At 45.9% G+C, this 27,148-nt stretch overlaps 1 protein-coding gene across 6 annotated transcripts in view; it reads left to right on the plus strand.

Annotated features, from left to right (window-relative positions):
• The first annotated feature begins 418 nt into the window (after positions 1 to 418).
• Positions 419 to 27,148, plus strand: part of ADAM22 (ADAM metallopeptidase domain 22) — a 491,004-nt gene continuing 464,274 nt past the window's right edge. For 2 of the 6 annotated variants that reach the window (XM_082259183.1, XM_082259185.1), the window contains exons 1-2: positions 420 to 692; positions 15,496 to 15,653. In XM_082259183.1, coding sequence (XP_082115309.1) covers positions 611 to 692; positions 15,496 to 15,653 — 240 coding nt within the window. In that variant the 5' untranslated portion in view covers positions 420 to 610. Of the gene's footprint in view, positions 693 to 15,495; positions 15,654 to 27,148 lie in introns of all 6 variants that reach the window. The other 4 variants (XM_082259184.1, XM_082259186.1, XM_082259181.1 and 1 more) reach the window with 3 other exon arrangements.

The following is a 27,148-nucleotide window of genomic DNA, read 5'->3' on the forward strand; positions in this document are numbered from 1 at the left end:
TTTTGTTTGCACTGATTCATTCCTTATTGGTTGAATTATTAGCTGCCTAGCTTGAGTGGCTGATAGGAGGAGTGGATTGTTTCAACAAGGTTGTAATTGAAACATTGTATATAGTAAAGATTACAATTTGGAGATATGCAGATGGTGATGTCCTTGTTTTATGGTCCATCTCCTTTCCATCAGTACAATAAACCTGGCCATTCTATAGAGCAGCCCTGTGAGTTGCCATGGGTGGATGGATGGATGGATGTGTGGATGGATGGATGGTGGTGTGACAACCTGAGCTGCAGAAAGGCCAGCAGCATCAGTAAGAATAGACTACATTTCCCAGGGTGCTGTGAGCTCCCTGGAAGGAGGCAGGCTATGCAGGGCTTCTTCTGATGTATCTTAGGATGTGGCTGTGCATGTGGATGAGGAGACCTGGGAGGTGCTAGAGCACTCACATCCCCATCTAACCACCCAATGCAGTAAAAGCACAAGCACACACACTAATGGAAGCCAGGAGAACACAATGCAGCACTCTGTGTGACTGGCAGCAGGGGGACCCCAGCAGCACCATGAGGACTTCGCTCTGATTGCTGCCAGACACATGCCCAGATAACAGGCAACCATGCAGTCTGCAGCCTGCTGGGCTCCATGGATCTGCTGTGTGATTGGATGCGTCTATGTGGTCCATGCCAGCATCCAGCCAGGTAAGCCGACAGTGCCTGCTAGAAGCCTTTGCGGCTGGATGCGCCATCTCATCCCATGTAAGGGGGATAGCTGCCTTCTCCTCCTCTCATTTCCCTGCAGAGATAGATACTGCTATCAAACGGCATCTCATCACTGACCTGCAGGCAGTATCCTTGTCATTGCAGATAGTCAGAAGGATGATCAGAGGCATAGATAGACAGGGGGTGATCGGAGGTGTAAATGGTTACAGGGATGGCCAAAGGTGTAGATGGTCCGGGGGATCTTCAGAGATGTACATGGTCAGGGGGATGATTAGGGGTATAGATGGTCAGGGGGATGATTAGGGGTATAGATGGTCAGGGGGATGATTAGGGGTGTAGATGGTCAGGGGGATGATTAGGGGTGTAGATGGTCAAGGGGATGATAATAGATGTAAAATGGTCAGGGAGATAACCAGAGTTGTAGATGATTAGAGGGATAATAAAAGGTGTAGATGGTCAGGGAGATCTTTGGAGCTGTAGATGGTCAGGGAGATGTCCAGAGGTGTAGATTGTCATGGGGATGATCATAGCTGCAGATGCTCAGGGAGATGATCAGAGGTGTAGATGGTAAGGAGGGTTATTATAGGTGTAGATGATCAGGGAGATGGTCAGAGGGGTGATCAGAGGTGTAGATGGTCAGGGGGTGATCAGAGGTGTAGATGGTCAGAGGGGGATCAGAGGTGTAGATGGTCATGGTCATGACTAGAGGTGTAGATGGTCAGGGGGGGGGGTGATCAGAGGTGTAGATGGTCAGGGGCTGATCAGAGATCTAGATGGTCAGGGGGTGATCAGGGGTGTAGATGGTCAGGGGGTGATCAGAGGTGTAGATGGTCAGGGGCTGATCAGATATGTAGATGGTCAGGGGGGTGATCAGAGATGTAGATGGTCAGGTGGGTGATCAGAGATGTAGATGGTCAGGTGGGTGATCAGAGGTGTAGATGGTCAGGGGGTGATCAGGGGTGTAGATGGTCAGGGGGTGATCAGAGGTGTAGATGGTCAGGGGCTGATCAGAGATCTAGATGGTCAGGGGGTGATCAGGGGTGTAGATGGTCAGGGGGTGATCAGAGGTGTAGATGGTCAGGGGGTGATCATATATGTAGATGGTCAGGGGGGTGATCAGAGGTGAAGATGGTCAGGGGTGTGATCAGAGGTGCAGTTCAAGGGACCCACTTTTTTCAAGCTCTCTCCCCCCCCCCCCCCCAATCAAAGCCAGGACTGGGGTATCTCTGGCTAGGGTCATCATGCAGCACCCTATCACAAGGCTGGTGCCCAGCTGCTGCCTACATGAACAGTGTGTTTAAATGATCCATTAACCCTTTCAGTACTGGGGGATAGAGATGAGAAAAAAATTAGCTACTGAATTACCTAAAGGGTTGCATTTTTTTAGTAGTTTGTGATAATTAACAAATGCATGATATAGCAAACACATGTAAAAGTAAGTGTAAACCCTATTGGATGACATTTAGCCATTGCATATCACAAATGATTGCCTATTTTAAAATCAATATACTGTACTTGTTTTCACCTATTCATCCTTTTCTGTTTCTGATTTCCCTGGACTCTTCACAAACAATTTTTCTTTTCTTTTCTTCTTTTTTTTAATCATAATACTTGTTTTCGCCTATTTTTACCCAATTCTGCTTCTGATCTCCATAGCCTCTTCAGAGCTACTTTCTGATTGCACACTCTCCAGACAGCATGGTATTTCATAGGGCGGGTTTCCTAATGGTGACAACAGCGGATTATGCGTAATGTGTGTAGAAATGACCATGTGACAGGGTGAAAATGCAGGAGCACGGTTGGGAGACAGGAACAGAGTGTTGTCACCTTATAACAGGAAGTGCCTGAACAAGGTCCATTACGGAGGGATCACTAGGTGTTATTTTGATGAAAGCTGCTGATTTACAAATGATTGTACATTACTTTTTGAAATGACATAAAATGTTAATAGCCAACTCCCAAGAAAAATAAAAGTCCTTCCTTGTGGTGGGACTGCACCTGCACTGCAAGGGTTAACAGCTTGGGAACAGGAAAAGCCTTTTTTCTAAAGCCCCGTACACACGTACCGATGGTCGGCTTACAAATGTTCCTCTTTTCTCCCCGGGATGTCGGTGTCTGCTGAAAAGTGCAAAGACAGCACAAGGACAGCACAAGAATTTTGTCCGCCGACTGCAGAAGTGATGTCATGTAATGGTTAACTTTCCCTGTGTTTTCTATTTTCTGAGCATGCCCAGTCTTGCAAATCTGCGGTCTGTCGGCCGAATTGTGTACTGACAGGTCGAACAATCGTCCGTTCTGGTGTCGGCATACAAAAATTTTCATGTTTGCAAGAAAGACTTTTGTCCGCGGATTGTGCGCAGACATCTGTCGGAGGCACCATACTAACACGCGTACAATCGGCAGATCCTTCGTCCACCGACGTTTGTATGCCGACGATCGGTACGTGTGTACGGGCCTTTACTCTATCCCCCATTACAGCTCTTCCCCAGGTTCTGGCTCTCAGCGTCCTCACATCCAGTGCAGGGCAATGGGCTCTGCATCAATCTTGATGATGTCAGAGGACCTTAGACCACCAGGACATAGGGAAGAAGAAGCTGTGGGGGCCAGTCTTGTAGCTCTGTGGAAGCAGAGGATTGGGCAAGAGTGCTGTTCAAATTCCAGACGGAAATTAACATTTAACCCTTGCAGTGCGGCTGCAACCCAGCTGGAGCATTTTTACTTTTCCTGGAATTCAGCTTTAGGCTCCTTTCACACATGCGGACCATTCAGATCCACTTGTCAGTTTTTCAGACAGATCTGAACGGATGCCCCATGCTATGGGGCAGCGGATGTCAGCGGAGACATGTCCGCTGACACCCGCTGCCATCCGATCCGATCCTGTTCGTCAAATCCGGACGGATGGAAACCCTTTTTTCCATCTGTCCAGTGGATGGGATCGGATGAGAATGGACAGGCGGTCCATTCTCATCCGATTCCCCCATAGAGGAGAGCTGGGATCTGACACCTCCGTCTCTGCACACAGAGTGGAGACAGAGTTGTCATCCGCCTGCTCAGCGGGGATCGGCGGATCGATCCCCGCTGAGCAGCACGGCTCCGTCGACGGAACGGAGCCGTGTGAAAGGGGCCTTAAAGATTATGTAAGCAATGTCGTTTATATCTGCTTTAAAGTGGTAGTAAACTCTCTAGGGTTATTTTTACCTACAGGTAACCTCAATTAAAGCTTACCTGTAAGTAAAATCAAAATCTCCTAAACATGCACCGTTCACGACATATTCTAATGAGTAGCAGCCGGTGACGTTACCGGCACATGTGCTCTGAAGGAACGTCATACCCATGCCGTTCTTTAAAAGCTCTGTGCCGTGGCATAACTCCTGCATGCGAGTGAGTGACATCATTGTGCCTCGGCCACTCAAGCGGTCACAGCAGCAAACCTGGAAGGAAGACCGGGTGAAGATGGAAGCCTTTGCAGCAGTTAAAGCAGGCTGCTGGAGGGCTTCCTTTTAAGGTAAGTCTTTAACCACTTGCCGACCGCCCGCTGTTTTACTGCGGCAGGCTGGCTCGGCTGCGCGAAAGGACGTAGCCCTACGTCGGTCGCGCGCGTAGTGCTGAGGGGCGAGCATGCGTCGTCGGCGGCATGCTCCCGCCCCCCACTAGGCAGCCAGGAATGCCGCCGGGTACCCGCAATCGCCCCCCGCTGAGAGAGAAGGACGGTCAGCTGTTGGAAACACAGCTACTTACCGTTCTTCTCTCTGGAATAATCACAGAGCACCTGTGATCCTTCTATATAGGATCACATGTCTCTGTGGTCATTTCACAAGCCCATCATCCCACAGTTAGAAAACACTCCCCACGCTTAACCTTTTGATCACCACTGAGTTAACCCCTCCCCTGCCAATGTCATTATTACAGTAATAGTGCATATTTTTAGCACTGATTACTGTAGTAATGTCACTGGTCCCACCAAAAGTGTCAAAAATGTCAGTTAGGGGTCCAATCTATCCGCTGCAATGTCGCGGTCCTGCTAAAAATCGCTGATCCCCACCATTACTAGTAAAAAAATTAAATAAAAATGACATAAATCTTTCCCCTAGTTTGTAGACGCAATAACTTTTGCGCAAACCAATCAAAATACACTTTTTGCATTTTTTTTTTACCAAAAATATGTAGCAGAATACAAGTTGGCCTAAAATGTTGAAAAAATTAGATTTAACTTTTTTTTTTTGGGGGGGGGATTTTTTTAAAGCACAATGTAAAAAATATTGATTTTTTTTTCAGAATTGTCACTCTTTTTTTGTTTATAGCGCGAAAAATAAAAGTCAGAGGTGATCAAATACCACCAAAAGAAAGCTCTATTTGTGGGAAATAAAGGAAATCAATTTATTCCGGTACAGCGTTGCACGACCGCACAATTTTCTGTTAAAATAACGCAGTGCCGAATCGCAAAAACGGCCTGGTCATTACGGGGGCAAATCCTTCCGTTCCAGAACTGGTTAATAATGTGCTCCTGTGCGATGCATGCTAGCACATTATGCCTTTACCTTGCAGGGAGAGTTTTTTTTTTTGCCATTATTTAAAACAAAAGCATATCCTATAGTAAGCAATGTATGAAAAGGCATGTGTGTTACTCAAAACGCATCAGATGCAGATGATGATCTTTGTCCAACACATTCTCCATACAATTCACTTACAAGTGTTTACAAAGAGAAAAAAAAACCTTAGGCTCCCAGCATGCAGTTTGATTTCCCACAAGGCATTTGTTAAAGGCATCACAGGCCAATTTGCTTTTATTTTGGACACATTTGGAATGCGGTTCCATGGCGTTTTCTTAGGAACGGTATCATGTGCAACGACCACATAAGAATTACCGTTAAAAGAAACAACTAAATAAAATATTTCCTGCCACAGGAATTTGCTGCTGGCTGTAATCACAGCTGTTCAGTATATGTGGCCGTACAAAAACTTCAAAAAATAGAAGGACTGAAAAATGTACCTTTCATGGAGAAAATGCTGCTCCATGCTCCCTCCAGCACTGCTCAAATACCTAGACACTTACCTCCAATATATGATCTATGTTGTAGCAGGTGATCAGAACACAGGTATCTTTTACCTTGAGCAGGGGGTCATACGACAAAGTACTAAGGGTTTTGGTCATGTGACCATGACAGGAAGGAAGCCTTTTATTAAAAAAATGAGCTATATGTAAAGTCCCATGCATGGGCGTCCGCAAGGGGGAAGGGGGGGCAGTGCCCCCCCCTCCCTGGAAATTTCCTGGCCTGCTCTAAGAGGGGAATCTATGGGGACCCTGGCCTGGCCTGCTCTAAAGGGGGATCTATGGGGACCCTGCTTTAAAGGGGATCTATGGGGGACCCTGGCCTGACCTGCTCTAAAGAGGGATCTATGGGGGACATTTTGCAGACAGCAACTTAACCCGTTGCTTACCATACTACAGGGACCCTGGCCTAACCTGCTCTAAAGGGGGATCTATGAGGACCCTGGCCTGCTCTAAAGGGGATTATTGGGGACCCTGGCCTGCTCTAAAGGGGATCTATGGAGATCCTGGCCTGCTCTAAAGGGGGGTTATATTGGCTAAATACGGTATATAAAAAAATCTTTGCAGGGAGTGCCTGGAGTACCTGGTGGTGCAGGAAAACCTGATAGCACGGGGAGTATAGGTGAAAAGGTAGGACTAAAGAGGGATCTATGGGGACCGTGGCCTGCTCTAAAGGGGGATCTATGGGAGACCCTGGCCTGCTCTAAAGGGGGATCTATGGGGACCCTGCTCTAAAGGGGATCTATGGGGGACCCTGGCCTGACTTACTCTAAAGGGGGATCTATCGGGACCTTGGCCTGCTCTAAAGGGGATCTATGGGGACCGTGGCCTGCTCTAAAGGGGGATCTATGGGGGACATTGACCTGGCCTGCTCTAAAGGGGGATCTATGGGGACCCTGCTCTAAAGGGGATCTATGGGGGACCCTGGCCTGACCTGCTCTAAAGGGGGATCTATGGGGATACAAAGCAAAGAAAAGGGCGCACCAGCCTAGCGCATTATCCTCAGCGAGTTTATTAAATGAAAAATTAAAATCAGCTACTCACAAACAATCGTGAAATTCAGGCACATCAATTCCATAAATCTGCCTCATGCCAGAGGATCAACGTCTTTACTGGAAGCAGAGGGCTGACGCGTTTCGAGGCTGTGCCTCTTCCTCAGAGCCTCCAGGCTCTGAGGAAGAGGCACAGCCTCGAAACGCGTCAGCCCTCTGCTTCCAGTAAAGACGTTGATCCTCTGGCATGAGGCAGATTTATGGAATTGATGTGCCTGAATTTCACGATTGTTTGTGAGTAGCTGATTTTAATTTTTCATTTAAAAAACTCGCTGAGGATAATGCGCTAGGCTGGTGCGCCCTTTTCTTTGCTTTGTATTTTCAGTGTTTGGTCGACCGCCCTGGTCGTAAGGGGCAGCAAAGCCTAGCCATCATGGATGCCTATTATCAGCACGAGTCCCGGGATTGAGGCAGCCTGAGGACCAGGTTCCGAGCGCAGGAAAGGGGGTGCTGTATAGCACTTATCTTTTTTGGATCTATGGGGACCCTGGCCTGCTCTAAAGGGGATCTATGGGGATCCTGGCCTGCTCTAAAGGGGGTTTTATTGGCTAAATATATATACATTTTTTGCAGGGAGTGCTTGGAGTACCTGGTGGTGCAGGAAAACCTGATAGCACGGGGAATATAAGTGAAAAGGCAGGACTAAAGAGGGATTTATGGGGACCCTGGCCTGCTCTAAAGGGGGATCTATGGGGACCCTGGCCTGGCCTGCTCTAAAGGGGATCTATGGGGATCCTGCTCTAAAGGGGATCTATGGGGATCCTGCTCTAAAGGGGATCTATGGGGGCAAAAAGGGGCGGAGCATGTGTGACCTTAAAATTATGCCCCCCCCCCTGAAAAAAGTTCTGCGGACACCCATGGTCCCATGTATGATTCTTACCTATAGATAAGCCTATAATAAGACTTACGTACAGGTACTGTAAATATCTCCTAAATGTGCACCAATTTAGGAGATATTTACTTTAGATGCAGCGGGTGATGCCACCAGCGCATGCAGTTTGAAGGAATGGCATACCTGTATTGTTTCTTTAGAGCCGCGCCGTAAACAGCGATTCCTGGGTGTATGTGTGGGAGTGACATCATCACCGGCTCGGTCAATATTAAAGCGGATCATATGAATTCTACCTCTCTAATCTCCAGAAACGTCTTCTAGAGGCAGGGGGAAGCAATCAACCTCCCAGCTTGTGAAGGCCTGAACAGGTCAGACCAAACATATATTTCTCCCCTGATTAACCACTTCTGGACCAGAAGGATTTGCCCCCTTAATGACCAGGCCATTTTTTGCAATTCAGCACTGCGTTATTATAATGGAAAATTGCGCGGTCGTGCGACACTGTACCAAAATGAAATTGATGTCCTTTTTTCCCCACAAATAGAGCTTTCTTTTGGTGGTATTTGATCACCTCTGCAATTTTTATTTTTTTTGAGCTATAAATAAAATTCGGAAACAAAAAAAAAAAAAATATTTTTCACATTCTGCTATATAACATTCCCAAAAAAAAATGTAAAAATCAAAAATGTTCATCCTTTTAGGCCAATTTGTTTTCTGCTACATAATTTTGTTAAAAGAAAATCGCAATAAGCGTATTTTGATTGGTTTGTGCAAAAGTTATTGTGTCTACAAACTAGGGGAAAGATTTTTGTCATTTGTATTTATTTATTTTTTTCTAGTAATGGCGGCGATCTGCAATTTTTAGCGGGACTGCGACATTGGGGCGGACAGATCAGACCCCCAACTGACACTTTTGGGGGGGACCAGGGACATTACTACAGTAATCAGTGCTAAAAATATGCCCTGTTACTGTAATAATGACACTGGCAGGGAAGGGGTTAACCTAGGGGTGATCAAAGGGTTAATTGTGAGCCTAGGGGAGTGTTTTCTAACTGTGGGGGAGGGACTTGTGAAATGACCATAGAGACTGTGATCCTATATAGAAGGATCACTGGCGCTCTGTGATTATTCCAGGGGAGAAGAACGGTCAGCTGTGTTTACAACAGCTTGCCTGGCAGCCGATCCTGTGCATCAGCATCCTCGCTGCCTAGTGGGTGCAGGAGTGCGCCGGCGGCAGTGCATGCTCACCCCCCCCCCCCCCCCCCAGCACCACTCACAGGACCGACGTAGGACTACATTGTTTCGCGCAGCCAAGCCAGCCTGCCGCAGTTGTGGTATATATACAGTATATTTAAATATATTTATATATATAAATGAAGATGATAGCTGCAGCCAGAAAAAATTATGAAATTAGAACTTGAGCTAAACATATGACTATCTGATTGAAAAGTGTAGATGAGAGTCGTTTTAGGGTCCATTCACACTAGCGCGACTTGGTCGCCTGACAAGTCGCGGTCGCTCTCTCGCCATTGAATAGTACAGGACCCATTCTAATAGGAGCGACACAAGTCGATCCGACTTAGAAAAAGGGTCCTGTACTACTTTGGGGCGACCTGGAGGTGACTTGCATTGACTTCAATTATATGAAGTCCCTGCAAGTCGCGCCGAGGTCGCGGTGCACGCTGTGCACTGCGACTTCACAGTTCGCCCCAGCAAGTCGTGTCGGGCCAGTCTGAATGGCCGCTTACCCTGCCTGTATGCAGTGATACTTTTTTGGTATGCTGTTTACTTTTCAAACTTTACTTTCAGGTTTTTAATGTTTCTAACTCTAGAACAGCCCCCTCTGTTCTCTCTGCTCTCTCCCTTCCCATTGGCTCAGAAACAGCAGCGCAAGCCATTGGCATTGTTAGCCACAGCCAGTAAACAGACAGTGGGGGGTGGGGCCGAGCCATGCTGCGTGTGCAAATGGCTTGCTATGGGCCATTCAGCAGGGGGGAGGAGTCCAGAGGGTCAGCGGGGGACCTCAGAAGCAGAGGATCAGCGCTGCTCTGCAAAACCATTGCACAGTGCAGGTAAGTATAATTATTAAAAAAAAAAATAAGATTACTTTTAAAGCAGAATGTTTGCAAGTGCGTATAGAAGAATATACATTTCTTTTTTTTGTGTCTGTCTTTGCATAGCAATGCCAAAATTATTATACACTCCATACAGCACCCCTTTATCTGGTCAGTTTTGTTTGTGCTGATGTAATAATAAGAATTAATAACCGGTTACACACAAATCTGCAATTAAAACCAATTGGTAAAGGCTTCCCTAAAGTGGTCCTTCACCCCCAAAAAACAAATTATTTGCATCTGGCTCCAGCCCCCTCCCTCTCACACAATTGGATTTTTTTTTAAGTGGTTCTGACTTTTTTGCACTGCGGGGCAGCGCTTGTTTCTTTCTTGCCTAGGTGGAAATGACCTGCGGTTGATTACACGCATGCGCAGATGGCTTTCAGGACCCAGCAGAGTCCCTTGGCACATCTACGCATGCATGGTTTTCCCAAATCCCCTCTTTATCTGTCTTGGTAATTATTCTGACCAGACAGAAAATCACAGTAAATTTTACAGCTATCACCAGAACAGGAATAGAGGGACACCAGTTCCGGTGACAACAGTCTAAGTAGGGATTTTCTCCTTTTTTGGAGAGATTCCCTACCACTTCCTAACGTGTCTCCAGGAAAGGCCTTTCCAGCAAAAACATCTCTGCCGGGTCTTTGAAGACTGCAGCTTACTCAAAGAATGAATGGGGCCACAACACACATGCACATTAAGAAGACAGGGCCACATATTGAAGATTGTTGGATCAACGAGGAAGGTAACTATTTGACCAGGAGGGCAGATTTTAGGGCAGGGCCATCTTACCGAATGGGCACGCTGGGCAGTTTCCCGGGGGCCCCACTTGCCCAGGGGGCCCCACCTGCCCAGCCACCCAGGCCCAGCCAATTATTAGTCCCGATTTCCGCGTGCATACCGCCGCTGAACTTAGCAGGTGGCCCATCTGTCATTAGCCTGGCACTGCTGTACCAAATAATATCGCCTTATCGATAATTTGCATTTTTGTTCTTGTGGGTGATTGTGTAGGCAGGACCCCAGTGCACTTCATTGCCTGGGGTCCTTTACTGCTCTTAAGATAGCACTGTTTTAGTGGTCTGGGGGAAAATGACTTAAGGACAATTGTGCTAAATCCTTAAGGCTCGGAGCACACTAGTGCGACCCGTGCGTTCCGGTTGCGGTAATCGCATCGACTCCCGAACCCCCAATCACCCACAGCCAAATCGCACTGCTCTTGCGAGATGGACAGGGCTGCCATTTATTTTGAATGGCACTCCCAATCATATCAGCCCGCAGCGCAATCACAGGTGCGGAAACCACAGGGAAACCACATGATAAAAAATACCCTGTGGCCGTGTTTTTAAAAAGGTGCATGCACCTTTTATGTGTGTTTTACACAGCACAACAGCCTGTTCAGATGAATAGGCAGCCATGCCTGAGCAAATGCAGGACGCATGACCCGCACGAGTGTGATCCGAGCCTTAGGCCTGGTTCACACATATGCGTTTATTCTGCTTTATGCAGAATCGCACTACAGTCCATTTAACATGCTTTCCTATGGGACACGTTCACATCTATGCTTTTTTCAGCCGCTGCGTTTTTTGGTTCAATAGACTTTAATGGAGATGCTGCAGAAACGCATGTTGTGCATTTTTTACACGTTTTTGATGCATTTTTGACATGTTTTGCATTTTCTAATCTGCCCAACAACAAAGTGGACCCCAAAAAAAAGCATAAAAAAAAAGCAAAATGCATTAAAAACATGTGTGTAAAAACGCTAACTATACGCCAAAAAGCACTGCAGAACTAGCACTATCAAAAGCAAACTGCATAGGTGTGAACCAGGCCTATCGAAAATTGCATGTCAAAACATTAGTAGATCCAGAGATACAGACAGCTGAACTTTCATACAACTTTGACTTTTCCAACCCCCCCCTCAATTCTGCCTCCCAGACCCCCTGCTGAGGCTTCCTATAAAATTAAAAAAACAATACACAGGGCTTTATTTCTGCGGGAGCACAGTCCTGGCACCTCCAGCACTAAATGGTGGGCTGGGATGTTCTGGAGGGTCTATTCATGCTTGGTGCAGGGGGATCTACTGTGGGTGGGGAGATCTATTGTTGCTGGGAGGTCTATTGCTGTTGGGGGATTTCTTAGGTCTTTTCTTAGGGGCTCGATTGTTGCTGGAAAGGATCTACTGTTGAGGGAGGAGTCTATTGCTGCTGGGGGTCTATTGTTCCCGGAGAGATCTGTTGTTGCTGGGGGGGGGGGGGTCTATTGTTGCTGGCTGCAGGGGATTCTGCTCATTGGTGGGTAAGGGGAAGAGACAAGGGGTGATTCAAAGTGTGTGTGGGGGGGACCTGCACCTATTCTCTGAGAAAAAAAAAACCCTGCCAATACACATACTTAAGCTGGCCTTACCCCTGTAAATTGTCGTTTTCAGAATGTTTGACTTTCTAAGAGTTGAAGGGGGGGATTCAACAATCGGTTTCAAAGAAAGTTTTATGCGCATGTCCTTGCCAAAGTTAATCCGAAATTAGAGCTTCGGTTCTACCAAAATCGAGACATTGACATGGTAGTCGAATGAAAAGGTCAAAATTAGTTGAGTCCATGAAGGCACCATAGAATGGTCAGTCGAGCGAATTTTATACTTTCTTGTCCAAAGTCAGATGAAATTCTACAGGTGTAAGATTAGTCATAGGTTTGGTGGGCCGAACCCAACTTTCACAAGAGGTCCTAGAGGACTAAGAAAATGAAAACATGAACATGACAGTTGTGCGGTGCAACAGTTTAAAATCACATGACAAGTCGCACCTTATTGTCCGCATTGGAAGCGGTCAAAATCGGTGGGACTCCGACTCAGTTTGAGTCGCACCGATTTTGATTGTAGTTCCTGCACTACTTTTTATAAGTTCAGGTGCAACTTGCTTAGACATCTGTGCATGAAATCAGATGTCTTCAAAAGTTGCACCTGAAGTAACACTAAAATGCTACTTTGAAATCTTGCTACTTCAAGTGAAGTAGCACGATTTCAATGTCATGATTGGTGTGGCCGGGATGTCAACCACCTCCTTTTCCCCTTATTGTAAAAAAAAACAGCATATGGGTGGACCTCTCCTTCCGGCCTGCTGTTTATAAATATAAATTCAGAAATATCCTTCAGTGGCCGTGAATCGACACAGACACAATGTACAGAGCTGATATGAGTGGCTCTATACCGTGTGATTGCTGGGATGGCTAACCACAGCAATCTCAAAATATAAACAGTTCAACTGTTTACATCTAAGGGCCCGCCCCTTTCTCTTACAATAGGGGAAGGAGGAGGAACTAATGAATGAAATTTCAATCCTTAGTCTCACAGCACCAGAAGCAGCGGATTAAGGGTAGGAGGGGGGGGAGGGGGTGCTTGTTGAAGTGTTTTTAACCCTTTCACCTTCCCCTCCACCCCTGTACATTTGATCGCCATCCTGTCTCTAGTGACCTTTATATTAAACCTTATCCTGCACTTCTTAACATTTACCCCTTCATCTCCATCTTCCCACTGTATATAACCTGTACATTAACCCCTTCACCTCCTCCTCTTACCTCTGTGTATAACCTATAATGCTTCTGTATCTAGAGCAGTGATGGCGAACATTGGCACCCTAGATTGATGCTCAACTACACTGCAGAGTGCATGAGAATCATGGGAAACAGTTCCAAAACATCTGGGGTGCCAAGGTTCACCATCACTGCTATAGAGTATCATTACCCAGCTGCATGTTTTAACTGCTTCAATCCAAAGTTTTCAGTATGAAAGCAACACTGTATATTTTACAAAATTCACAGGCCGAAACAATCATTTTTATAAATTAACAAATAAAATGTAAATTAACGAATATGTTCTACTTTGAGTTCTTTAGAAGAAGGGAAAAATTTCAGTAAAGCAAAGTAAAGACATTTAACCTCCCTGGCGGTATGATTGTTTCTGATTCTAGGTGCTGAAAGCGGTACAATTATTTTGCATGTAATTCTTAAGGACGAGCAGCCCAAACCAACTATTTACATATGATTTTTTTTTACTGTGCGTTCTTCTTTATAACATCTCGGGTATGATAAAGTTTGAAACACAAAATCACAAATTATATTATAATAGATAACTATAAATAAGTTAAAGTATATATATATATGTGTGTGTGTGTGTGTATACATATACGTGTATGTATATATATATATATATATAGATATACTGTGTATATATATATAAATATATATACCGTATTTTCCGGCGTATAAGACGACTGGGCGTATAAGACGACCCCCCTAATATTCATCTACCGGTAATACTTATACTTAGGTTACCTTGGAGATATTATACTCGGCGTATAAGACGACCCCCCCATTTTTGGGGGATTTTTTTGAGGTTCAAAAGTAGTCTTATACACCAGAAAATACAGTATATATATAGATATCTATATATATATAAAGTACAGCAAAACTGCAGGAAAGGGCACTGTGGGACGAACTAATGTCAATTTATTTTATTTTGTAATGTAATCCAATAGGATTTCAATATATCAGTGTGTTTGGTGTGTTTTACTTTTCAAATTTGCCGCCGGTTCCACCCCCCTGCGAGCGTCACGTCGCAGGAGACAGAAACCGGGGCTCACAGCATCGGGCGAAAGATCCGGCCGCCCTATGCTGCAGGGACACATCGCTGGATCCCGGGGACAAGGTAAGTATCCTCTACCAGGATCCAGCGATGCTCCCTGGCGGTACCCCGAGTGTGGCTCGGGGTTACCGCTAATGGCACTGAAATCCCACCCCGAGCCACACTCTGGAATACCGCCAAGGAGGTTAAAATAACCTTGAGCCCATTAGAGTCCCCCATCACATCAGGGTCCCAATCAGAGTCCCCTCTTACATCAGAGTCCCCATTAAAATCTTCCCTACATTAGAGTCCTCCTTACATCAGCCCTCCCCCCCTCCCCCTTTACGTGAGATTCCCCACATACATCAGAGTTACCATGAGATCCCCTTTATATCAGAGTCCCCATCAAAGTCCTTCTTGCATTAGCGTTCCCTCTTGAATGAGAGTCCCTATCAGAGTCTCTCTTACATGAGAGTCCACACTTACATCACAGTCCCTGTCAGAGTCCCTCTTACATCAGAGGACTGGATAGGATCTTGCAGCAGGCCAGATTTTGAGACCCCTGCTTTGAATAGTAAAAAATAACCCTGTGGTTATTAAATACCACCATAGGACAGCTCCATCTGTCTCAAAAAAATATATAAAATTAATTTGGGTACAGATATGCATGACTGAGTAATTGTAAGTCAAACAAAAAACAGACAGGCTAAAAAATAAAAGGCTAGAACCATTTTCTACTCTATCCAAAACTTAAAAAAAAAAAGTTTTGGCTTTGATTTAAGTGCTTTGTCCTCCACTAGTTAGGCCACATAAAGCTAAAACTAGAGTAGTTCTTGTGGAATTGCTGATAATGAATTGAACCTTTTTATATGAAAAAAAGAATTAGAGCCAATAAAATCTCATAACATATTTATGTCATTGTCAATCTGATTTGCTGTTATGGGGACAGAGGATGCTGCTACTGTATCTAAGTGCTTTTCTATCAGTTCATTGAATTTGACCAGGTGGAATGCTTCAGGCCTTCCAGAGCTCTTCTAACGTTTCCGACATTAGGAAATCAGACTTTTGTGTGAATATGCTTTATCTGATATTATTGTTCTTTCTTTTATTATTTTATGGCAGATACCTGGGTGACGGAGATGCACAGGAAGAAAGAAAACAGATTCTCGGGGAGGGAAGACATTGTCCCCCTGCGTCTGATCTTCAACAGTGAGCAGGACAACCAGACCGGGCAGAGTGCGCTCAGCACCCGGGTGAGGACGGACGGCTCCCAGGACAAGGTATGTATGAGCTCGGCCGTTGCACAACTGTTGTTACCTTGGAGATTTGCATTAGTTTAAGATGGATGTGCTGTATACAATGAAAATAGAATCAGGGCCAGGGTATGTAGGCTGCATTAATAAGCTATGTCCCTGTTTCCAGGCATCAACACGTCTCATATATCAAATATGTCTGAAGGTAAAACTGTCTGTGTTGCCTCACTCAGATAGGCTAAGTTTAGATGTACAGCAGATTTTGCTCCCTTTTAAAAAGCAATCCACGAGGATTGGTTTCGAAGACGTCTGACACATATGTTGCCTTCTCACTGCCTGTTTTAACCACTGTATATTCCGCACTACAGCGCTGCAACCAGGGGTGTAACTACAGGGAATGCAATTGCAACCGGGCCCCATGCTCCAGGGGGCCTGTGTGGCTCCCCTGTACATCTGGATAGGAGGGGTGGCGGGGGCAGCATGTAGAGAAATCACTGTCCTCCTTTTTCCCCCTGTAGCTGCAGGAGGAAAATGGAGGAGATTGTTTCCTCTGTATGCTGCCCCCGCCACTCCTCCTTTCCAGTTCACTTGTGTTCTGCTGTCTCTGGGCCCCTGTGAGCACCCCTGGTGCCCCCCCCCCCCACTTTGCTTCCGGCTTCCTCCCTCCCCTCTCCTGCTGGCTGCTGCAGGGGATGTGTCACAATAGAGAACCAGGAAGGGGTCGGTAAATATGTAATTTACCAGCTCCTTCCTTTTCTGAATGGACAGAGTCATAGTCAGTGAGATTGTCAAAAAAAGGCCCCAAGATGGCAGGCAGGGGGCCCACTGCAGAACTTGTGAAAGGGTCCCGCTGCAGGACTGTAATAAAGGGCCACGCAATGAGAGTAAAGGGCCCCAGGATTAGTGGGAAGAGCCCCAGGCTTGAAGGGAAGGGCCCCGGCCAGGGGTCGAGGGGGCCCTTCATGGTTTCTTGCACTGGGGCCTTGAAGGTTCTAGTTACGTCTCTGGTTGCAACCATGTGCATTACATGTGGTTGCAGGGTGGTGCAGCACAGCCCCATTCAGTTTAATGAGCCATGTTCGGCAGTGGTACTGCCCGCTGTGCCTGACGGGATACATTTCTTCCGTGGCATGTGTTTACCCCTGGCCGCCTGTGTTTGCAAGCATAAACAAGCCCATGTTCTCTCTTTTAAAGCAATAAACGCTACACTCCAGGCAAGCAGGTGAATACACAATTGAAGTACAACTCTCCTACATGGCAAAAGATTTGTAATTCTGTTCAGATTGTTATCCAGGTACCTCTGACAGATACCATAGTCAGTTTGTGGACCTTCAGTGCAGTTAAAGCAGAACTGAAGTTTGCAAAACTTACCTAGGCCTAAATGGTCTGACAATTGCAAGGTCCCTCATCAGGGTCATCACCTTCTCCTCGGCTTTTCTTGGGTCCTGGGCTTTGGGCCATCTTGATTGGCCTGTGTTGGATAACGTAACACCTTTGCATGTGCGGGAGTTGATTTATTCCAGCACACAGGAACCATGGTGGGAATGTAAATTGAGTTTCCCATGCACAGCAATGTGTTCATGCTACAAAAGTCTGTGAGCAGGCATGTAAGTTTTTTTTATTGCAGAACAGACATTGCATGCAATAAAGAGCCTGTCTGCTCATACATTTTGTTTTTGTTGGCTTTTGCTTTAAGCTGTACAGTTTGTTCAAGTACCCTCATCAACCTGCTGATTGGATAATGAAGGAGCAGAAGCACAATGATGAGGACATACCTATACTCTGCACTTGTGCAGACATGGATCAGACTGACAGCATTGTTCAAAGCAATAAAGTCTTCATTAATGTGGTTCTAAAGCCTAAACCTTTTTTTACCTTAACCACTTAAGCCCTGGAAGATTTTACCCCCTTCCTGACCAGGGGGTATTTTGCGATTCGGCACTGCGTGACTTTAACGGACAATTGAGCGGTCCTGCGACGCTGTACCTAAACAAATTTGACGTCCTTTTTTCCCCACAAACAGAGCTTTCTTTTGGTTGTATTTGATCACCTGTGCAATTTTTTGATCATGCGCTATAAACAAAAAAAGAGCGTCAATTTTGCAAAAATAACAATATTTTTCACATTTTTTTATATGAAATTCCCCAAAAAAAATGTAAAAATCAAAATTTTTTAACATTTTCGGCCGATTTGTTTTATGCTACATATGTTTTGTAAAAAAAATTGCAAAAAGCGTATTTTGATTGGTTTGCGCAAAAGTTATCGCGTTTACTAACAAAGGGAAAGATTTTTGTTATTTTTGTTGTTTTTTTTATTAACGAGGAATGGCTGCGATCTGCGATTTTTTTTGCGGGACTGCGACATTGCGGCGGACAGATCGGACCCTTGACTGACATTTTTGACACTTTTGGGGTTACCAGTGACATTACTACAGTAATCAGTGCTATACATATGCACTGTTACTGTAAAATGACACTGGTAGTGAAGGGGTTAACTTTATTTGAGAGGGAGGGGCTATGTGTGTCCCTAGGGGCGTGATTCTTACTGTGATTGGCTGTGGCTTGAAGTGTAGGAACAGTGATCAATGGTCCTACTTAGTAGAACCGTATGATCACTGTTCATACACAGGGGAAAATGACAGGCGGCTTGTTTACATCAGCCGCCTGCCTTTCTCCCGCTGTCATGGACGATCGCGAGTGCCCGTCGGACATCGGGTCCGCCGGGCACACGCGGGGGGGGTCGCTCCCCAGAGCCTCACAAGCTAGTGACGTCCCCATACGTCACTTTGCTTGTGAGGGGCTGACCGCCGCAAAATATGTACTTGCGGCGGTTGGCAAGTGGTTAAAGGGTAACTCCACTTTCATGAGGAAAAAAAATCAGAAAATAGAGAAAAAACAATATAGCATATACAATTGCGACACAAATCATATTGCAATTGAATGTTATTAAAAATGACCTTTCCTTTTTAATCTGCAGCTGTTGTAATATTCTGAAAATGCAATGCAATATGGCTACCTGGAGCTGTTCTGTACACAGAATGTATACTGACCACACCCCAAAAACATAATTTCCTGCTTGTATGATTGACTCACCAATTTTACCAGAAGTCTGCACTAAGATACAAGTCAGATTTCTGGCATCTTCTGCAACAAAAATTTCATTTTTGGTGAGATACTCCCAATAGGAACACATCTAAAGGGTAGCAGGCCAAGCAGATTTCCTAATTAAAGCTTTGCAGGTGCACAGCGGTTTGATAATTATGAAACCACTCCCATTAGACCCACTCAGCACAGGGGCACAGAGGAACAAACAATGATTTCTTCAGAATACCAAAAGGTAGAAATCTGCAACAAAGTTTGTTAAAATCCTTGTAATGTACAGAGATCACCCCGAGGGGAATTTTTTTTTCTCAAAAAAAGTGGAGTTGCGCTTTAATGCATTGCTTGCATTAAGGTAAAGAAATGTTTAGGCATCAGCATCCCCCCTTTTACTTACCTGAGCCCTCATTCAATCCAACGCTGTACATGTCTGCAGCTCTTCTCTCCCCTCACTTCTGTGTCTCGCTGCCTTTGCTGGGGCACTGAGAGTCATTGGCTCCCAGTGCTGTCAATCAAAGCCAGCGATGAGAGAGGGGGGCCAAGTCCCTCTGTTTGTTTCAATGGATGCAGAAGCGGGGCTCAGGAGCGAGCACACACGAATGCCCCCATGGGAAGTGGCTTCCTATGGGGGTACTGAACAGAGGGGAGGGGCCAGAAAACCCGAGAAGAGGCAGCTGTTCTGTGCATTTCCATTGCACATAACAGGTAAGTATTTTTCCTAATTTACCTTTACAATCGCTTTAGGTTTGCTGGCCCGCCTTGACTTGGGATTTACAGAAACGAATACAGAAAACAGAATTTAGATACCGCCTTGAGGCCAGAAGTCATGGCTGCCTTGATGCTCACACCAATATTAGCAGCATCAGTATGTGTTAATTCATTTGACAATAACTATGGCTAATACGCTTAATTACTAAAAACGTTCCGATTTTTTTGTTCATGACATATAGCTTTTATCTGATACATGGCTGTAATAAATACCCATGTAAAGGGTATTAATATAAGTGCATTTAATTGTGTCTATTATATTTGCCTGAAGTTCAGCTGTAATATGCAAGGCCAGCTGTGGCCATGTATATAAACTGGTGCAGGGCTGTCGCAACTAATCAGGAGCCCTAAAGCGATATGAGATGCAGGAGTGTGAATGTGATGTTTATTGCTCTGTATGTTACCAGCGTCTGGTCTCAGTCAAAAGAATAACGCCAGCTCCTCATCTTTTATGATGCTAACCTCTTTTGCTGAGATGACATAGTGACAGCTTTGGTTCAGGGATGACTCTGATATCAGTAAATACATAACAGCAGCCTCTGGTGTCTATAAATGTACAATGGCAAATCATTCCAAAAACATACCGCCACCAATTATTAAATGTATATCCATAGAGCCTGGAAAAATTTGATACATATCTCTAATAATAATGTGTTTTTTTTTTTTTTGTGGCCTTGCTTGTTTTGAGGCCCAAGGCTGCTGTCAGACAGCAGATTCTACCACTAGAGACAAATTACCAGTCGCAGAATCACAAAGAGGCGGCCTGTCTGTCCCTATGGAATCAGTCCCTCTGTAGCCAAACGCAATGCAGTGTTGCACTGTTGCTGGCCCAAACGATACTGAATCTCCTTCGCTAGTGATGGGAGTGTCAGCTTGCTGCCTCAGCTACATCGGGAGCCATTCCATAGCCATTCCATTAGGACAAACAGGCAGCCTCTTGGCGATCCTGGCACTGACGATTCTAGTGCCAGGATTGCTAGCGCAGAGTTGCCTATCTGACATCAGCCTAAGTTTATCACTTTAAAGTAGACCGTTCAGCAACTTTACATGTCTGCATGAATTTGTTACTGACATGTCACAATATACAGGCAAAGTTCAACTAGCGATCGACCGATATCGTTTTTTTATTGCCGATACCGATATTTTGGTCATCGCATATCGATATTGGCCGATATTTTCGTACATTAAAAAAAATGTATTTTATTTTTTTTAAAGGTACTTTTGTGGAGGGATCTGGGGGTCTAAAAGACCCCAAACCCCTCCTCTGTACTTAAAAGCAATTAAAACGCAAAGTTTGGCTGTTTTGAATGCTGCCATGTTTTTTAAATTTGGCGCGAGTACCCGGAAGTGATGTCATGACATCACTTCCAGGTTTTTACATGGAGACCCGATCAGAGCCAGATGCGGCTTTGATCGGGTCTTCTCTTTGGCGGCCGTGCAGGATGGTTGCCCAGGTCTCCCGGTGGGACTGGAGACCCGAGCGAGCCGTGGAAGGTGGCGGGAGGGGGGGCGTCCCCTCCCGCTCCTTGTAATGACAGCTGAGCAGCTTCTCAGCCTCATTGGTTGTCATTACAAGACAGCTGACCGTCGGCTTTGGACAACGGCATCACTCCGGTACATGCACTTTCCAGAAATATTGGCAATATCGGCAACCCCAGGGGCCGATTCCAATATATCGGGAAAAGTGCATATCGGCCCTTGATATATCGGCTTTGCCGATAATCGGTCGATCCCTAGTCTCAATCTTTTATCATTAAAAAGTAGTTTTTGAACTGCAGCCAAATGACTTTGCCTAGGTTGTGATGATGTCATCAGTCTGCTGCAGACAAGAGGAAGTGTTTTCTCAGTCTCTTCTTCCCCAGTGATCAGACTGCACTATTGTAACTTTGTAGTAAGCTAATCCACTGTTCCCTGGACAGGCTTGGTCAGAGAATGTTGGTCAGGACCATGGACAAGCCTACAAACTTATTCTAAAATCTGTACACATCCTAACAGTTTGTTTATGCTTCTGGTGGCATTTACTGCCCAGGGTCGGGACAAGGGGTAGGAAGGAGGAGTGGCTGCCCTGGGTGTAATGATTTATAACAGGGATGTGGGCACCCTGACCCTGAGGCAGGGGGGGGGGGCACAGTTTGGCATCTTTGCCCTGGGCCTGGATAACCTTGTCCCGGTACTGTTACTGCCTCTCTGAATATCGATCCGTAGTGGATTACTTTTCAGAGGCATTTGACTGACAGATCAGAGGCAAAATGTTGCCTTCTCCGTGCCCCTGTTAAACATTATAGGGTTAAAGCACTATTCTACAACTGCTTGCATTTAAAGCGGTGGCAGAGCAGTTGCAAATCCTCCCATGCATTTAAATGGGTCATGTTTGGCGGCCATTCATCTTCAAATACAAAAGGTGGTATAATTTTTACACAATTGTGGTAATACTAGCATGGCCATTGGCTCGGCAGTCGGAGGGCTGTACAAATCAACCGCCTGTTTTTACCACCCCTAGGCCGCCTGTGTACATGAGACCCTAGTTTCATAAAGTTATGTAGAGAGAGCAGATCATAAAGTGATCAGGAGGGAACCTGTGAGTGTGGTAAATGGTCAACAAGTGTGGCTTAATCATAAGAGACATAATGGTAAATTATATTTAAAAGAATAACAAAGGTTTCTGTGTTTACAAGTGGCAGTGGTGAGTGAGGAGCAAAGGGCTAGAGCCAGAGGTTGCAGTGGAGGTGATGGAGTTCCACCACATTCCGGCTGAAAAAATCCCTGAGCGTCAGGCCCATATAAAATGGCCTGGAGGGCCAGATTTGACCCTCCAACGCATGTGACCTAGTACATTACAAATTTCCCAATAATTACAAACTAAGCCACAAATTGTGGGATGCTTTCAAAGCTGAACTCCAGATATGGGTTTTATATTAGATCAGAGAATCACTGTAGTAATCACTGCTGACTTCCAGGTCCTGTGCTGAGCGCACATGTGGTCGCTTGTGTAGCAACCTCTTAGGTAGGCTGCTAGGTGGTAGGTAAATTTAGTTTTCCACTTTTGGTCTCACTTTAATGGGGGGAGGAATATTTATTGAGCTTCAGCTAATCCCTGGGAGAGGGTGGCCCAGTAGGTGGCTGGAGTAGTTGATTGTGTGTGAACTCCAGAATAGCAGGGGGATTCCATCAGTCTTGGAGTCAGGAATACTAGGAGCAGGCATCCAGCAACAGGGATGGCCAGATGTAGCTACACGTAGGAAACTGAGACCAGACTATACTATATATGATTTAAACAAATGTATTAACAGTGAAACCAAACACCAGCAAACAGGATACACAGCAAACATTAAGATACAAGTGAACCATAACCAAATGACATAATATCTAACAAGCAATCTAAGTAACAGAAAGCCTAACTTGCAAGCTAACTATATACAATACATCCAAAATGGGAAACGCAGAAAAACAGGGTAATACTGAAGATGCGAAGAACATCCAAACCAGGACTGTGATCAGGAACAAGGGGAACAGATACAAGGTAGCAGAGCACAGGATGCAAGGCAAGAGCAAGATCAGGAGCAGGGTCAGGCTAAATTAGCAGTCAGTATCTAGCTAGCAGGGCAAAACACTGAAGCACAAGGGAAATGTAGAGGAAGTAGGAAATACCCTCCCAGCAGCCAGCATCAGAAAGAGACTGGTTGCTGGGATCTAATGGTTGCCAGGAAACAACCTTTCTGATCCAGGAACTATAGTGTCTCCAGCATGTGATCCAGTTCCTGACACTTGGGGTGGCTATCTCCCTCCCTTGTTATGAGATACTGCTGAGACAAGTTGCAGCTTGTCAAGGTCCCTGCTGTTGCAGAGCATGGGGGCCTACTCTTAAAGTTGTCTGCAACACCATGAGATTTCACCTGATGGATCTAGTCTGCATGCCTCACTAGAAGCCATCTCGAGGAAGCTAAATGTGTGCAGCTGTTCCCTGGCCTCGTGAGTACTGACTTTTCTACAAGATCCTGGTGACCGAGTACTAATGGAATACCTGAGCTAAGTAGTTCTTCTTTTATGGGGTCCCTACCTCTGGCCTTCCTATAATCCAGAGGTCTTCAAACTATGGCCCTTCAGTTGTTCAGGAACTAAAATTCCCATCATGCCTAGTCTTGTCTGTAAATATCAGAGTTTTACAATGCTTCATGGAATGTGTAATTCTGCAGCAGCTGGAGGGCCGTAGTTTGAGGATCCCTGCCTTAATCTCTTGCGGGGAACTGTATTCCAAAGTTTAACAGAAAAATTGTATCTCCGAGGAGTGTAGTACAGAAGAGAGAGAGTCCTCTAATTGGATTACACAGTTCCCATACCCTGCACCCTACCCAACTGTTCAAATTGGAGGAATAAATCATAAATAGTAATTCCCCTAGACTGCTTTTTTGTGTCAGTGTGCTTTGGTGGGCTGGCAGCATCTGTACGAGTAGGGGATAACTCAGGTCACTATATATCCAGTAGGCCCTTTCTGGGTGTTCCGCTACATGTGGGGGCTTGGTCCGAGATCCCCTCTGGTGTATAATGCCTGAATTGTGGCCACTGACTAAATAATTGGGGAGTAGGGTGCTTGTGGACTGTCCAGTTGTGTACATCAGGAGAGAGACAATATGGTGCTGCTGTGGAGGAGTGCTGGGTATGGGGGAGTTAATGTTGGGAGCTGGACTCTGCAGGCCAAAGAGAGAGTTTGCTGCAGTGGTTGCCGAACGGAGGAGGTGTTTGTTCACCAGGAGAGTGCCAGAAGTGGAGCATTTCCAACTGGGCAATGAGGGGTTAAAGTGGTGCAAGGAAAGCAAGGTTGCCGGCTGTGCACAGAGCCATTGGAAGAGAGACGTAGTTGCCACAGAAGCGATAAGCAATCGGGAAAAAAAAAGGTGGAGTCGTTATATCATTTCCGGGTCCAGCAGTATGAGGCGTACATGCAAAGAGTACTAAGACGGCGGCAGGTCGCAGGCCAGTGAATCAGGGAGGCCTAGCACCAAGAGCCACTCAGTTAAAACGACGGAGCTTTGTAATGGAGACGCAAGAATCATTGACAGATATTGGGGTGAGATTGCTGCATCCCCCACTGTCGGGGGAGCAGAACACTTGTGTGCTGTTTTTGGAAATTGCTGGAGGCCAATCGCGGTTTTAAAGGCCTGGCACACCTGTGGACATTGTGGTGAAATTTTGTTTGAACTGTTACCAAATATCAACCCCACCAAAAAGTATTGGGTGAATTGGGGCACAAGACTATGCACAGAGATAGTCATCATGACCAACCTGTTTTCTTAATGGTAGGGTACGTGTGCTCTAGAATGGCTAAGCATGACCCAAAGTCGTCTCATGTGTTGAATCAGTTGAATTAGCCCTTGATCATGCCCAAGGAAAAGTTAAGTGGATGTAAACCCCATTCATGAAATCTGACCTGGGCACATATATCTGTAGTGTTTACTTATCTCTCTCCAAAACCCTTAAGTCCCGTGTCTTTCTGCTGCTCCGTTACTCTACTATCAGCATTATAACTTACTTCTGACAAGTTCTCTGACACAGGAGATAAAAGCAGCTGGAAATTTGTGTCGGGGAGGTAGCTTAGAGACAGATAAGCAGAGAGATTGTCTTTTCACAGCACAGCTCTGCAAGTTTCTTTGTTCCTCTGCCTATGTGGAGGGGGGGGGGGAGCCTTTCCTACAATCAGCTCACACACAGTCTATGCCCAGACCCCCCCCCCCCCCCCACTGCTGAAACAGGAAGAAAAATTTCTAACACGATGTGCACTTTTTAAAGACTATAGAAAGCTGAAGGCAGCAGATATACAAGTAAAACCTAAGTAGGGAGATTTGTTTCATCTCTGTGTATCATCTGAGGCTGCTCACTTCACTGGGTATATGTGAGGGTTTACATCCACTTTAAGACCTCAAATGTCTGTATCAGCTACTGCACATATGTCAAACACAAAGCCCATGGGCCAAATCTGGCCCTCCAGGCCATTTCATGTGGTCCTCGCACCTCTCTTGCAGCTGCAGCAATTCTCTTATATCTGCCCCACCTTGTCTCAGCCATTGACGGCAGAACTCCTCCTCCAGATCCTGCGCTTCTTTGTGCAGGTGCGTAGAAGCTTGTCTCTGCCCCCCTCCCCATCTTAGCAGTCGGCAGCAGAGAGGAGGACAAAACTCTTGCTATAGATCCTCCATCTCTCAGTACAGCTGCAGTACCCCCTTGATCTCCATCTTCCCTGGTCTTAGCATTCAGATACCAGCAGCTAACTCTAGTCACTGTGGTCCTCCTCCAGACCCTGTAATTAATGCTTCCTAGCTCCAACCCTAGCTTCTTCCTGACAGCAGTACAAGATAAGGGGGGTGCACTGTGATGTAAGGGAGGGTGGGGGACTCTTGACTTCTGATGTAATGGGAAGGGTGGGGGGGTGCTCTTGACATCTATTTTTACAGATACAACGGGCCTTTGAGGGCAATCATAATGCTGATGCGGCCCGCAATGAAATTGACTTTGACACCCCTGAGCTACTGCTTCAGAATCGCTGACAGGCATCACACCTATCAGTTAATAGAGAGAGGGGGTCTTGACCTCTGAATTGGGGAGGAATTAACCTCCTGGGAGGTGGAAGATGTGGACACCAACCTAGGGTCACCTTTATTCTGAGAGGAGAGCATCACCGGTGATACTGAAGGTGATGAGTGGGGTGACGAAGAGGCATCTTCATTTGAGTGGTCTTGGGGAGACCAAGGGAGAGGATCAGATGCCGAGGATTGGGAAAAGGGTAGCCCGGGAGCGCCAGGAAAGCAACCAGAGAAACAGGCCCTAAAGAGCATCGGAGAGCTGATGTGGGAGTTGCTTGTCCGAGAGTATAGACTGGAGTATCCATACCTTACCAAATAAATCCTAGAGGAGGTAGAGAACAGAAGACAAGGCTGGCATGAAGAAGAGATCTGGGAGTAATCTGGTGGAAGTCTAGCTGTCCTCCCATACTGGAAAAAATTCAGCCAGAAAACTTGAGTTTGGGGTGCTTCATCCTAAAAGAAAGAGTAGTCATAAAAAGTTATCAACAAACAGAGGCGCCTCTAAGTGTAGACTTTATGCAACATGTTTAATGAATAAAATTATACACTCACGTTAGTAAGCATATATTCATGCCCATAAAACAAGGTTCCAGTGTGGAGAAGTGTACATCATCCGGTCATGGATATCCGTCCTGCTGGAGCCGAAATCCTTTCGCCATGGCCGGCTTGTACGGCAAGGTTAGAACCAGGAAGTAGGCTCGGTGTATTTGCTTGACAGCGAGGCTTGGTGGATAGTCGAACCTGGATGATGTCATCTGCATGCGACGCGTTTCCGAGTGTGCTTGCTGCCTGGGGGATACTTGCCCTGAAGAAGGAGCGCGGCTGCCCTCCCCCAGGCAGCAAGCACGCTCTGAAACGCGTCGCATGCAGGTGATACCTACAAAGCAGGGAAATAATTTCCATCTCCTCCCCTAGTAAAAGCGCCTCACACAGTATACACTGGCTAGGCACACAGTTAACCCTTTGATCGCCCCTGATGTTAACCCCTTCCCAGCCAGTGTCATTAGTACAGTAACAGTGCATATTTAATAGCACTGATCACTGTATTAGTGTCCCTGGTCCCCAAAAAGTGTCAGTTAGT

This window comes from Pelophylax lessonae, assembly GCF_965119305.1.
Source record: "Pelophylax lessonae genome assembly, chromosome: 5".
Classification (NCBI taxonomy): Eukaryota; Metazoa; Chordata; class Amphibia; order Anura; family Ranidae; genus Pelophylax; species Pelophylax lessonae.